General features: G+C 42.3%; 1 protein-coding gene across 4 annotated transcripts in view; it reads right to left on the reverse strand.

Moving 5' to 3' along the window:
• ARHGEF12 (Rho guanine nucleotide exchange factor 12) overlaps positions 1 to 14,558 on the reverse strand; it is a 112,975-nt gene that overhangs the window by 63,340 nt on the left and 35,077 nt on the right. For 2 of the 4 annotated variants that reach the window (XM_075909528.1, XM_075909526.1), the window contains exons 2-4: positions 3,351 to 3,374; positions 2,168 to 2,256; positions 566 to 622 (exon numbers count right to left, since the gene is read on the reverse strand). In XM_075909528.1, coding sequence (XP_075765643.1) covers positions 566 to 622; positions 2,168 to 2,256; positions 3,351 to 3,374 — 170 coding nt within the window. The remainder of the gene's footprint in view (positions 1 to 565; positions 623 to 2,167; positions 2,257 to 3,350; positions 3,375 to 14,558) is intronic. The other 2 variants (XM_075909529.1, XM_075909527.1) reach the window with 1 other exon arrangement.

Below are 14,558 nucleotides of genomic sequence, written 5' to 3' on the forward strand. Positions count from 1 at the left end.
GTGAATATTCTCCCCCAAAAATTAAATAAACGTGTTTATTCTTTTGACTATCTCTGTCTATATATCTCAGTCCCTTGCCAATCCCTTGCATGGGATTGATGTGAAATGGTTTTTCCATTTCATAAAAATGGAGATAGTGGAAAAATCTGCAAAACAAAACCGTGCTAACCCAGCCAGCTCAACTTTCATGGTTAAAACAAGATGTGGACAGTCAACCATTGGCACCAAAATTCTGTAGAGTCCAGTCTTACTTAAGCATGTTTATACACTGCCATAATTATTTGGTGATAGATTCTCCCAACACAGCAGTTCCAGGAAGTTTCCCCAACTGGTAACAGAAGACAAGGTAATATGGAAGGAAGACAGTGTGTGCTTCCTATACATGGGTTAGTATCCAGTGCTTACACTCCGACACACCTAAAATCACATTAAAAACCCAGCTTCCCTCTCCCTGCTGCAAAGCAAGCCATGCAGAGCAAGCAAAAGGCAAAGGCCTTGGGTGCACAGGCAAAAAGCATGGAGCAGATAGGAAAGATGCAAGGCTGCAGCGGCTGCTTTAGCTTACCATACGTCTCGGATCTACTCTCCTCCGAGCTAGACTTTGTCTTCTTGGAGGAGCTATCTGCACAGGAGCAGGAGAAAAGGAAAGAGATATAGAAAATATGGAGACCAAACATGAGAAAAATAAAACTTCAAGAAAAAAAAACAGAATGATTTCTACAATTAGGTTAAGTCATGCAACACACAAATAGGGTAAGAACAACACAGGTGATAACACTTGGAACAAATGTGAACAACACACATCACCCCACACTGTGAGGGTCTATAACAGAAGACAAAAGTGCAATAATTGAAGTTCTCCCCTATGCGAACAAGTGAACTAGAAAAAAAGTTATTCTGGATAAAAGTGTTGGAGGTGTACAGACCTCCGGGCATTCATCATAAAACAGCTTACATACACAAAAGTGCACAATGCTTTGAATCCATCTTTAGAAAGGCAGGAGCGTAATGGAGGCTAGAAAAGAATCCATCTATCAGAGTAGATCACAGATACCTTACTGCTGAGGGGAGACAAGAGCCCTCAAAAGGCTCAAAGGGGGCACTGGGATTAAAAGATCCCAGGATCATCTACTTCGCTTTCCAGGCAGCCAAATTCTAAACCTGAAGTTCAAAATCCTGTGAGCTTCTCTCACTCATCCCAAATCAAAATATTTTACCTAACCCTAAAGAGACTGCATACTTATGCAATTCCTCCTTCTATCGCCCTGCCCCCCCCCCAAGAAAACCCATTTTAAAGTATTTTTTCTGCACATCAGAAAGAAACCCCACAGCTAGTGGCAGAACAGTTACACCAGTTTGCAAACAGCTTGAGCCACTCTGTGCAAGAACATGTCCTTCATGCCACACAGCCTACAAACTTCATATTCTTCTCTCACCTGTTGAACAGTCCCCTATGGAATAGCAGGATCAGAGTGCACAAACATGAGAAACGCACACTGCATGGGGGCCAGTAGGCTTACACACAAGAGCCGGCAGACAGTTTAACGAACACACAACAGTCACGGAGTTAGTGGTTTAGTGGGAGATGAAAGAATCTTTGCATGCAGTCCAGTGCCCAAAACAGCATTAGATTCTAAAGTTGACAAAGAGGTTCTAGACTTTACAGGAGGAGGAAAAAGAAATAATGGACACCATGTCCATCAAAAATTGTACATAAAACTTCAATTCAAGTGCTTGAAAGTGAAGCTTCCTCCTTAAGGTTGCAGAGGTTAAAAACTCACTGGAACTGAAAGTCAGTTGCTGCTGTGACCACACAACTTTTACATATCCACATCTCCAACAAGTAAGGCCAAGCCACAAGCTAAAATATTTGCTTCCTGAACATTTGGGCTATTTATTTTGTTTTTCAAAAATAAGAAACAATTTAGGTCATTTAATGGCACTACCAGTCTAGATTTATTTTGGAGCAGGTGAAAGTTATCACGTACGAAGTCATGCCAAATTCAGTCAACCCACCTTCACTGCCATGTCTCAGTATATTGGAAAAGCTTTGCAATCCCACTACACAAAACAGGTGCTGAATATTACTCCGATAAGAGCTCATTTCCTACAATTCCCAATAACTTTTAAAAGCTGCACTCTCATCTGGGAAGTTCTGAAGCTTTACCTGTAGGATCAAAGTCGTGTGTACTACTGCAGCGTTCAACCTTCTGTTTCTTGTCAGCTGGAGTCTCTCTGCTCAGAATGCTGCCATGCCTGTCAAACAAAAGCAGCTGATTTTGGATCACTTCACCACAGGAGTATCAATTGTAGCTACAACTTCACAAAGAAGCTTCAGGTAGCCTCAATAACCAAACAGAATAAAGATACTGAGTCAGCATTAAGCAACATTTAATTTAAAGAGTTAAAGACAGACACCAAATTCTGAAGGGGAGAAGAAATTTTCTCAGGTAAAAAGTGCATTTAACCTTTTACCTTTGAGTGTTAAAAGTAATTAAGCTACCTTACTGATGGTGCAATAACTTGTCAAATTTCACTGTAAAAATGAATTTATAATTTACAAGGGGCAAAAGAGCATGCAAACGTCACCAGTCCCCCCAAACCTTGCCTATAAGTTTCACTTTAAAATGGAGACAGAAGGAAAGATTTAAAAAACAAAACAAAAAAAAGGGGCTTTGTGCCACAAGAGCATGTAATCACGCACCAAAGTAGGGTGTATCTAGACTACAGGGTTTTTTTGAAAACAACTTCCCCTGTGTCTAGACTGCCGCCGCCTTCTTTCAAAATTAAATCGAAAGAACACTGTTTTTTCCGACTGCGGTAAACCCCATTTTACGAGGAAGAACGTCTTTTTTTTTTTTAAAGTACTCTTTTGAAAAAAGGTGTTCTTGAATGCAAACAGGGCTTTTTCGAAAGAGCATGCAGACTGTCTGGGTGCTCTTTCGAAAAAGCGGCTCGCTTTTTTGAAAGAAGTGGTTGCAGTCTAGACGCTCTCTTTTGAATGAGGCTTTTTCAAAAGATACTTTCGAAAAAGAGGCTTGTAGTCTAGACATAGCCCTAGAGTCGACCATCTCAAATCCCAGATAAACTGAGCAAATGCTAAAGAAACTTCACATGGCAACACCAATTCATGCACTGTAAATGTCATCAGCTCCCTTTCAACAGATTTCAAGACCTGAAGGGACCACTGAGACGATCTAGTCTGAACTTCTGTATAACACAGATCAATCTGTGCATTTGATTTACTTCAGTGAGCGACGGACAATTTCCAAATATGCTTTTTTAAATTACTGCAAGCTTCAAGATGGCATTTTTGCATAAAGATAGACAACCAAACCCCATTATCTTACCTTGTAGGTTTTTTGAGAGGAAACCTGAAAGAAAAAGAAAAAAGTGTAGTTGAAATACATTTTGCTCCATAATATCATTGTTAATAAAGATGTTTTGCACTTCTGTAATGCCTTTCATAAGATTATCTACAAGTCCTTTATGTTCCTAAAAGAACGGCACAGCCCAAAGATGGAGTTATCACCAACCAGTTCAGTTTACCCAATTGTAAAACCATGATAAATAAAGCTGGTAAAATTTACGTAAGGTCTCACAGGAAGCCAAAGGCAGATGTGAGGTTAAAATCCCAGTACACCAGACCCTTGTTCTTATCAACACTATACCTCCAAGAACATCTTTTCTCAAAGGAGAAGCAAGAATGGAAGTCATCGATTTAGGCAACTAGACAAAGCCATTAAGAGACCTAGAGATTCTGTTCCTCTCACTGCCACAGAACTCCTTTCACATGTAACAAGTTCCGTGTGCCTCAGCTTGCATAGCAGGAAATACTAATACCATTTTGCAGAACTCTCAGCAGTTTTAGGAAGCCTAGTTCATTACTGATTGTCAAGTGCTCTTAGATTCATATCTGGATAGCAGTGCAAAAGTGGCTAGTATAATAAAATGAATATAGATAATTTAAGGTCACATTTTGCCCTAAATTGTTTTTACCTATTCTTTCTAGTAACGCTTAACCACAAATGAAAAATTAGAGGGAAATATTTTCCTCTGTCCCCTTCCCCCTCTCCCCTACGGTTTGTTTTCTTTGTGCATTTCACAGCACTCTGAGTGGAGTTGGTTTTTCCTGTTTGTCTGGGTTCTTCACACAGCAACAGAAGGGGGGGAAAAAAAGAAGACTAAAATAAAGAAGCTGCAACTCAATAAAAGTTGGAAGGCAATGTTTTTAATGATTTAGTTTTATCTAGTACAGTGTTTCTCAAACGGTGCCCCAGGGCGCCGCGAGACATCTCCAGGGGCTCCGCGAGGTTGACAAACTGGAAACATAGATAGTTACAACACATACAATCAGTGGACCACTGGAGCTCTGCATAAATTTTACACACATGTAAAGGGCTCCGGAGCGCAAAAAGTTTGAGAACCGCTGATCTAGTATATTTTAACTGCATCACATTCCTTCAATAAATTGTGCTGTATCTCCCAAGGAAAGTTTATGGCGTTAGGAAAAAAAAGGAAGGGTGTATTACTGAAGCAATTCAGTCCTGAGACTAGCATCTCAAACCTCAGATTCAAACAAAAAACTCAATGAGCCACATTCAAAATCAACCTCCTCTTCCAAATGGTTTTCTGAATAAGCAAGGAAACCTTTCCTCCCCACAACTATGACTGTTTACAAGAGACACTTCATGCTGAAAGTTTTGTTTCTCTTGAGGAAAAAACAATTGACCATCTTCCCAGTACCAATTGCCTCTCCAGTAGCATAAACATAGGTGAAGCCTTTACAGATGTGACACACATTGAATTTAATTACCATTTAAAAGTTTAGTCTGAATTTAACCTTATTCACCCAGTTAATCCCTCTCTTCGGGTAAAAGGGATCCACATAAAGGTGTACATACACACACAAAATGTCCAACACTTGTGCCATCTGCTACTCAAGCATGCAGCTATCAACAAATCCATACCTTCCCACAAAAGGGTGGCAGCAGTGGAAAAGGAAACTGAAATGACATCTCTCCAAAGGAGCATGTTTTCTCTTAAAAAGATACACATAAAGCCAAAGCACACTGGCTGAAAATATAGCCAAACAAGAGGCTGCACAAATCCATTATTGGCTTTTTCTTCCCCAAAAAGTTCAGGAGATCCCTAGCTCTAAATTACCCCATGTCCTATCTAAAAAGCCCAAAGAAGAAATACTTACCCAGCCCAACCTCTTCGCATTCTGCTCCATTTAGACAGCACGTTCGCCCTCTCATTCTAAATCTTTACATAATCCTATTCTGGCTGGTACAGAACTAGATGTGTATAATCAAGGAGACAGCCTTGACCCCAGGACAGAAGAAAGGCAAAGGTGTTTCAGGCAGCTAAATGTAACCTAGTGCTACAGTTTTGATGATCAAGTGAGATGCTGTAACCATGAGTCTGACTCAACAGCAGAATGAGAGCTAGAATGAGGATCTAGAGACCAGGATGGACAAATCCTCTCAAAGACAGATGCAATAATACTGTCTCCTACACAAAGTTAGAGCATCACAGGGTGCATTAGAAATACTGGAGTTGCATTTGATAGGTGGGGCACCCAAATTTACATTTTGTTATAACCTGTTTTGTAAAACAATATTAAATAGAAACATTTCTATGAAAAAAAAAATTTCCCCTACAGTGTTTCTAATTCTGGCTATACTCGTATGATGCAAGGTTTTGAAAGTGAAAGACTGCAAACTAAAGTAAGAACCAGCTCTTTCATTTACCATTTCAGTTTTTGCACTTCTCTACTGCCTCCCTAACAGCATAAATGGGCAACAAATTAGGTTTATACTACAATTTGTTTTCATGAAGAATACATGCTTATGAGCTTCAGGATTTTCCTGTAATTAAATTAAGACCCTGATTCCGCAGACGCTCTTGTACAAGCTTCACTTCAAGCACATGAACACTGCCATTAAGGTCAACAGAACAGCTGATATGCTTAAAAGTTAGGCATGTGCTTAAGCACCTTGCTGAATCAGGCAGGGTCCAAGTCTCAGAGCATTCCTATATGACAAGTGATTATTATCCAGTGTTTACAATGGGCCTGCTCATCCTGGCAGAATTAATGCCAGAGAAGAAAGCAGATTAGTGCTGAAGCCTGTGGAAAAGAAACCAATCCTGGGATCACATGAACACAGTGTTGATCACCTTTAGCCTCTGTCTTTCCCTCATGAAAACTCCACTCTACAGAACAATGCCGCATGCGTCAAGGGGCGCACTGTTCCAGAAGGATTCTGGGATAGATTCCCGGAAGCTCTCCAGCCACTGGCTGCAAGCCAGTTTCCTGAGTTTCTTTTTTCTCAAAAAAGGGGGAGGGGAGCGAGGAGAGGGAAGCAGGGCAAGCAGCAGGTCATGATCACAGTGAAGCCTCTCACAAGCCTACGCATACCGAGCAAATTCACTAGCAATACAGGAAGAGAGGAGGAGACCTTAAGCTTCTTTCCTCCTGTGTTCAACTGTTGCATTTCTGCCTTGTTTGACTAAGCTTCACTTCAGAAGGGTCTGCTCAAACTAAGAGTTCTGGAGAGGCACGTGGGTCTTTGTTCAGCTACACCAGGGGTAGGGATTGTCAGGGCCTGGGGGGTTGCATGTGGTGCCCTGCTTGCCTGGATCCAGCCCCCGAGACTCATGGCTTCCGCCTAACACTAGGGAGCCTGTACTAGCACTTCAGCCCTGCTCCCCGCCATGGGGTTGGAGCTCGCAAAATCTACTAGCCAGGGCCCACTCTAGGGTCTGATGTATGAGGGGAATGTGAGGAGTGTCTTTCTTCTCAGTTGGGGGCCACGACAGTGAGAGTTGTTTTTTGTTTTGCTTTGCTTCTCACTTAAGCGTGGCCCCGACTGATTTTTCTGTGGGTCGAAAAAGGTTCCCCACCCCTGAGCTATGTCTTAGAGCCGAACCACTGATACTCCCTTCAACAACTCTGAGGCGTGAAGGAGTTCCACACCATTGAGTTATAGAACCCCAGAAGTTAAGGGATGGAAGAGATCTGAGGAGTTTAAAGACATTCACTCAGACTGGGAGCATTCAGCACAAATTTCTCCTCTTCCCACTGAATAATTCATGGTACTTCCTAGTTTGTTGAAGATATCCTTCCATGCTTAAATACCAAGTCAATCCTATACTGAGGTAATAAGTGCAGTATAAGAAACTAGACTGAGAAATTACACATTGAAAAATGTACCTCAAAAGAGATTCCAGAATGATGTAGACAGGGCTGCTATGTGACACAGTAAGATGTGGACTATATGATTTTCTTTAAGGTACCTCAGAATGCAAGCCTGAACCAGGAAAAGCCAGAAAGATTTCTTTCAAGGAAACAGGGAAGAATGGTGCTGAACTGAGATACAAAGATAAAGCACTTTAAAAAGTGACTAATATAACCTTGTTTCTCTGCTAGATGTCCATCGCAGTGTGCAAGTATTCAGCAGGCGTTCATATATGTAACTTGTTTTTCATTAGATGTTCACCTTTCATACTACAGAAAGCCACAGTGGTTTTTAGAGTTAGTGGTGAAAGCTTACCTTGAGCTCTCCTTCTTATGTCCAAATAACCCAGTAAATTTCACCTACTGTTGGAAACCTACTATAGGCTGAGGCAAAACAGCTGGAGATTCAGCTCTAAATCTGACTGATAAAAATCCTCAGATGCTGTCTGATGTGCTGTTGTGCATCAGCACATTTTCAAAACTAGTCGGTCAGCTCTGACTCCCAAATACCAGAAGTGATTAAGAACTATAACAAATTCCGTTGTCAAGCCATTTAAATTAGGGATGTAAGCAACTAGTCAGCTACCCACTAAGCCTAGGCTTATCATGTAGTCAAGTCATTCCTCAACTAGTCACTTCCACACTCCCTTGCTGCCTCTGTATCAGAGGTAGCAAGGGCGGGGGGGGGGGGGGGAGAGAAAGCAAGAGCTGGTGCTGGGGGGAGTCCAGCAGGGGAGGCAGAGGCACAGGCACGGGGGGGGGGGGGGGGGGGGAGGGGAGGAAGAGGCACAGCTGGGTCCCAACTGCAGCAGCTTTGCTTTTTAAATGTAGTAAGAACTATGGGCAGCTCTTACTACATTTAAAAGGCAGAGGCACAGCCGGGATAGTGAGCATCCTGCCCTTATTGACTAACCAAGTTTCCATCATCTACTCAATTAGCTGGTTAACTGAAATTTAACATTCCCAATTTAAATCGCATGAATTATTTCACTTAATATGTCAGACTATTCAAAGTATGCCTCTGTCATAATTAAGTAAAATAAGTTAAATAAATAGTAATTGAACAAAAATGCACAGCCTGTAATATCAGAGATTGAATTATTTCTCTCACATAATGCTGGACCAATGCCTAAAAAGCACCACCTAAGCCAAGAGAAAAATAATAGTTTTAAGACTGCGTGTGTCAAAACACATCAGGGCTAGGAAGGATTCCCAGCTTTCCAAAAGTACAAAGCATTCCATTCTAGCCCTGAAAGATGAAGATATATCAGGTCATAAATAGCACATTGTTCAGAGAACCATGTTGGGTTTTATTCCCGCTTGATTTTTAGCAAGATTTTAGTACCTGCTCTCAAACTCAAAGGACAATTTTGATTCAAACTTATGCCCCAAACTTAGAAACACCTGTGCATTTGCTTAACTTTTAGCCATATTTACTTCTCTTGGCCTACTTACATATGTAAAGTTAAGATTGTATGTAAATTGTTGTTTGTAGGATTTCAAACAGTTTTTACAGATTGTGTTGGTATGAGTAATTTATAACAAGAAATCTGCTCAAGAGGGATGAGCAAAAACTGCTTGCTTGACAGAATTATTCTTTAAATAGTTGCACTACAAGCATCCTGGTTACCTAATAGTAGTCATTTAGAAAAAGAGGTTGCTTTTTGCAGAGCCCTAAACATGGCTTTATGATTTTTCCTATCCATGAGTGAGGAAAAAAAGGAAGAAAACAACTCTCAGTTGTTCTGCTCTAAAGAGAGACTATTTAAAATAGCACCTTGTGATCCAATAAGAGTTTATCACTGGGTATTATTCAATAATGGGGTCTCATATTAGGGAGAAGCATCTGCTAACACCACACTAATTTAGTACTTTCTACTTCATTTAGTCCTGCAGAGCAAATGCAGCACAGAGAAGGAGCTGGATTCTGTTCTGGCTCATGCTTACACCAGCAGACCTGGTAATTAGGATTTAACAGCTGGACTAAATTTGACTCTCGCACCACTCATGCCAGACCACACAACAGCCGGCACCATCTTATCACTGGTGTACCTTCATCAGACATGCACTTAAATTGGACTCTTAGACCCAAGACGTGTTGGTGGTCAGAAAAGGCTACGTTTTACTTGTAAACTGAGCAAATTTGAACTGGAATCTTTGAGCTACAACAAACATGAGTGATTTCATAGTAATTTTTCAAAACAGATCTCCACTTAAAAAAAAAAAAAAAAAAAAAAAAAAAACCTGAAAGATTTGTGCTTCTCACATTTCTCTCTCCTCCCTTTCTCCCCCCTCCCCCCAGGAAGGCATTTGTTTGCTGAATTTCAAAGCTCTGAGAAGAAGGGGCTTATAGGATAGTGCCCACGTGACCTGAATCACAGCAGCACCATTATGACCTTAACATACAGCTCAAGGCAGTCTTCTGTCACAACAAAATTGGGTGAACATGCTCTGCACAGGAGGGATGGCTGAATAGAGGAACTGATGGGATAGCAAATGACAAGCGGACAGAAAGAAATGCAGATATGGCAAGTGGCCAGCTATTAGAAACCAAGAGAGAATGCAGAGAGAAATATGGTATTTCACTGCACTACCCACAAAACCCTGCTGTGACAATATCTGCTTACCTAGCTTACTTTCACTAGGCACCATTGACCCAGTGCGGAAGCCACCTATGGCTTAGAATTTACCCATTTAAAGATCAGTCTCCAAGTGCAGGGACCCCTTTCCTGTCATCTGGGAAATGCCGTGCTTACAGCTGTGGGAACCATGAAGCCTTTTCCAGTATTAAAAAAAAAAAAAAAAAATCTGACAGCCCTTGAGGACAAGGGGTTTCAAATGCAGGCTGCAAAGGAGAAACTGAGCTGGAAAGTGTAGCCAAGTGGTATACATTGCTGGGACCCCTTGCAGCCAGACAGAGATCTGATGCACTTGCGGCAAGGGGGAAGGGAAACTGAACTGGCTGATAAAGAAAAACATCCATGTTATTTTAGTAGGAGTCCAGAGCAGCAGCCACAGCTGACAGAATGACTCATGGAAGAATCGCTCATGGCATTATTAGCTTTAGATTACTGGCAGTTCTGCAAATGGGTCTAATCCCCACCGTCAATGCAGAGACATTGGAAACCAATGACTGAAGAAGGCCGGAAAGCCTGTGAAATTTGGTCCCTTTGTGTTGACTCCATGTGATACTCTTCACCCTACAGAATCCCAAGCAGAACGTTAGTAAGGATCGCAGGGTTTGGCTCTTCATAGTTTTTGTTTTGGATGCCATTGTGTTTTGCTTTAATATGCTAACATTCTTGTGGGCTGCTGCCACAATCTTGGGAAGAGTTTATGCATTATTATTTTAAGTTTCAAAAATAAGCACCTCACTGTTGTAATGAAAAGCAAACAATTAAAAAAAAAAATCTATCAATGGTTTTCCTGAAAGGCCCATTATGAGTCGAGCTAAAGGAACTCTACCAATGGATGCTACGATTGTTATAGCAGCAAAACTGGGCAGGAATGGAAATCAGCAAAAATCTAAAGATCACAAAATACACCTTCTACCAAGCCTTGAAAACTACATGAATACTGTACTGCCAAAGCATCATCAAAAGAAGAGATTCCCAAAAGGCTGGGACTCCCCACGGGAGACATCCCAACACTAGTCCTAGCAAAAGCACCTTACTACCACAGGGAAATGTCTCTGATAACTAGTCCCAGAATATTTGGGACTTGAAAAAAAAAAAAAAAAATGCTGCAGGCAGCTTTGGAATAGTGGTCAAACTGGCACATACTGGGGGTGAAAAGAATGTTTGTTGCTGTGTTGCAGTGCCATAGACCTTGGCAAGCTTCATCTCTGCAGCTGCCAGGAGATATGGGTGGGGATAAGGGGAAGCAATGGAACAGACAAAAAGGGCGGGGGGGGGGGGGAGAAGGATGAAAATAGAAGGGAGGCATCAATGCTCTTCAAACACTTCATGAAAAAAGGAAACAATGCCTTGGTTTCCACACTAGGAGCTCTCTGAAAGGTATCAACAATACTGCTGAGATGGCTTTTGCCAGCTTTAGCAAACCGTGTAGAAAAATGGATTCCACTTTAAAAGAAGTGTGTAACAAGTAGAGGAGGGAGGGGCTCATGGAGGGGTGAGGGGTTCAGAAAATACTGATAACCAACAGCAATTTTGCAACTGCTCCTCTCTCTGGGCAGCCTTCCAATGTGTGGGTTAATATTTCTCACAGCAGTATGGGTTAGGAGGGGGGAAGCATCTCTAGTGAAGTTTCAGCCACAGTTCAGCCATTCAGTACCACAGCAGCCAAGTGCCTCAACTCTGTTCCATGACACAAGCGCTTGGATTTTTCCAAGAGCTGATGTCAGGGCTTTTCATGGAGAAAGAACTGCATTTACAGGGCAGGCAAGCAAGGAGGGCTTCCCCAGCAGCTATTCTCAATGTGGCCTTTGTGCTGTTCTGCTGCTGAAGCCAGGACCCTGCAAGAGCTTTTAGTCACTGTAGAAATTCTGCAATTGGGAGGGGACAAGTTAGTCAGACAAACAAACATTTTCAGCACCAAGTACTGTTCTTCCACGAGTGCCAGACTTCGAAGGTTTAAAGCATCACTGTTTCCCATCTATGGGGCTTGAAGTTACAGTACCTTTCCAGCACAAGGAAAACTATTGTCCAGTATCTACACTATTGGGTAGGAACAGCTATACAGAACACAAACAGTGTCTAGAAAACACAAGAGATAGTAATGTAACAAACTGCTGAATTTTCCCTCATTCCTGGGGTTTTATATAGGAGGCCTGAAAGATTCAAGCAACAGTGTCAGGTTCGTCTAAGGAAAAGGATACATCGGAGACCCACAGCTAAACCCCATTCTGAAATCATGGACTACCACCCCCAGACCATGGAGCACATGCTGGGGTTAGAAAAAGAGGGGACTAGCTCACCTTTTCTCCAGCTCACAGAGAACAAATGGGAGAGGATGACAAAATGAATTAAACAAACAAAACAAAACACGTAATCATTCATTTTCAAGACGGACAACCACTCTCATAACTACTTTACCTGAAAGAAACTGCTGTTAACAGAGAGAGATTATGCCATCGTGAACTGGAGAGCAAGCATCTACAAGACCCGTCCATTTGCTGCTAGCATTCACTGCATTGCATATTTGAACAAGGTCGGTAAGAAGGCTAATTAGCCCTTAAAATCCAGGAGCAAAGAGATTCCCAGATCTACAGAATTCATTTCCTCTACCTCCCGCTTAACTGCTAACACCACTAGTTAATTCTGTACTATCTGAAGAAAGCTTTTTTCTATTTGTACTTCTTGTCATTAAGTTTCTGCTTATAGGGAAAAACCCAATATACACCTCTCAGGATCATAACTAGTATCTTTTCTTGCATTTTTTCCCCCTCCAGGATCCATTAAAAAATAATTTAAAAATTCCTACAACTACAGATAACCCCCACTGCACAAGAACCATAAAGCAACTAGGTTCCTTGGGAAGTAAGGGTCAAGCAGTGAATATTAACTTGCTTTTCCATGGTGCAGCTAATTACAGTTTAAATGCAATGTTTGCTTTGCCTGAAAATAATTGCAAGACAAAGCTGGCTCACTGGAAAAGCTCCTGTGTTACATCCCTCTTCCAACACCACCTGGCCTACAATACTTCTTGAAAGGTTTATTAGTCACTCACAGGAAAGGACACAGGAGAAAAGGATAGGATAAGGAAAGGATACAGAAACAAAAAACACTGCCAGTCCATTTTATTCAGCTAAACCAATCACTGGAAATGTATAGCATTCAAATGCCATGGGATTTGCTTTCCCCCTCAACTCATTCACAAGGACTTGAAAATCAGCCATGTTACCCCACCGTATCATGCAGCTTTCATGTTTCATTAGACACAGAGACTAGGTCTTTATTAATGCTGTATCTTATTTGTGGCAGTGGTAGACTAGCAACAAGTTCTAAGACAGCTTTTAAAACAGCAAAGATATAGTTCGGAAGGGAAGAAGAAAACAGGTCATCTGGAATCTACTATATATTTGAGAGAGTGAGTCTGTTTGTAGGTCTATTTGTTCAAGAACTCCTAAACAGTAAGAGCTAGGAACACCAAATTTGATACATAGTAGTGCTACTTAATTTTGGAAGCCCCAAGGGCCAGTGATACTAACAGCACAGCACATGTGGAGAGCCGCAACTTAAGTGTGGTTGCAAATACATGTAAATATTAAATATATCTGCAAATAGCTTCTTTCACAGTGACGGGCATGAATACTAAGATTAAGTCAAGACTACACAACACGCAGGCCCCATGTAAGTCAGATCTGCGGATATTAATAAAATGCAGTACAGCCTGTCTCTGACTTACAAACCGGTTACGGACCAAGCAATTGGTCGTAACTCGGTTTGTTCGTAAGTCAGACCCCATTGAGTTACACACGACTGTGCTGTTCGTAAGCGCGGATCACGTTCGTAACTCGGGGTCCGCCATTTACAACATTTTTGGTCGTAACTGCGAACGGTTGTAAGTCGACCGTTTGCAACACGGGGACCGGCTGTATTTCCCAATTTCCACCCATATGTCAGCACTTTTAATGAGCAATGACAGCCCAGGAATTTAACTACTAAAATGCATCTCAACAGAAGACCATTATACTGACTCTCACTGTGAAGCGTGTTCCCCGTGGAGGCCATGTTCAGAGGACCCCACCTCTGTTGAGCCCCACAAACTCAAAACCGCACCACGGGCTGCAAACGGCCCGCAGGCTGCATATTGAGGAGCCCTGATATATAGCTTTCTCTTATCATAACTTAGCAAGGTAAGGGTTCGGTTTTGCTTGGAAAATGGGACGTGCCTGGAAAGGGTTGCCTGTGGCTTCTCATAAAACCACACAGGAAAGAGACAATCACCAGGCAGGTGAAAGAGGCTGGCAGGGAACACCCCACCTACCTCCAGGACTGCCCCAGTCTCAAACCTCTCCCCGCTCCGGAACCATTTAGGGAGGGGGGGGGGACCTCAAACTACCCCACCCCCACTTCCTATGGGAACATTGTTGGCTATACCCCTTGCTCCCTGGTGAAGGGGAAAGGGCACAGTTTGCTGCATTCTTCATCACTCTGCCTGGGGAGCGCAGGGGGAAGATGAACCTGGACCTGCCCCAGCCATGGGACATGCACCCCTTACCTAGCTGTGCCCACTGGGGCTGCAGCAGCCATGGAGAGGTGCTTCTCACCTGGCCCCAAGGTGCTGCAGTGAGGGGGCTGGGGTTGTCCTCTGTCCCCAAGTCAGTCTGCATAAGGAACCCCTCATTCCTAGC

The sequence above is a fragment of the Pelodiscus sinensis genome, chromosome 26 (genome assembly GCF_049634645.1).
Source record: "Pelodiscus sinensis isolate JC-2024 chromosome 26, ASM4963464v1, whole genome shotgun sequence".
NCBI classification, from domain to species: Eukaryota; Metazoa; Chordata; order Testudines; family Trionychidae; genus Pelodiscus; species Pelodiscus sinensis.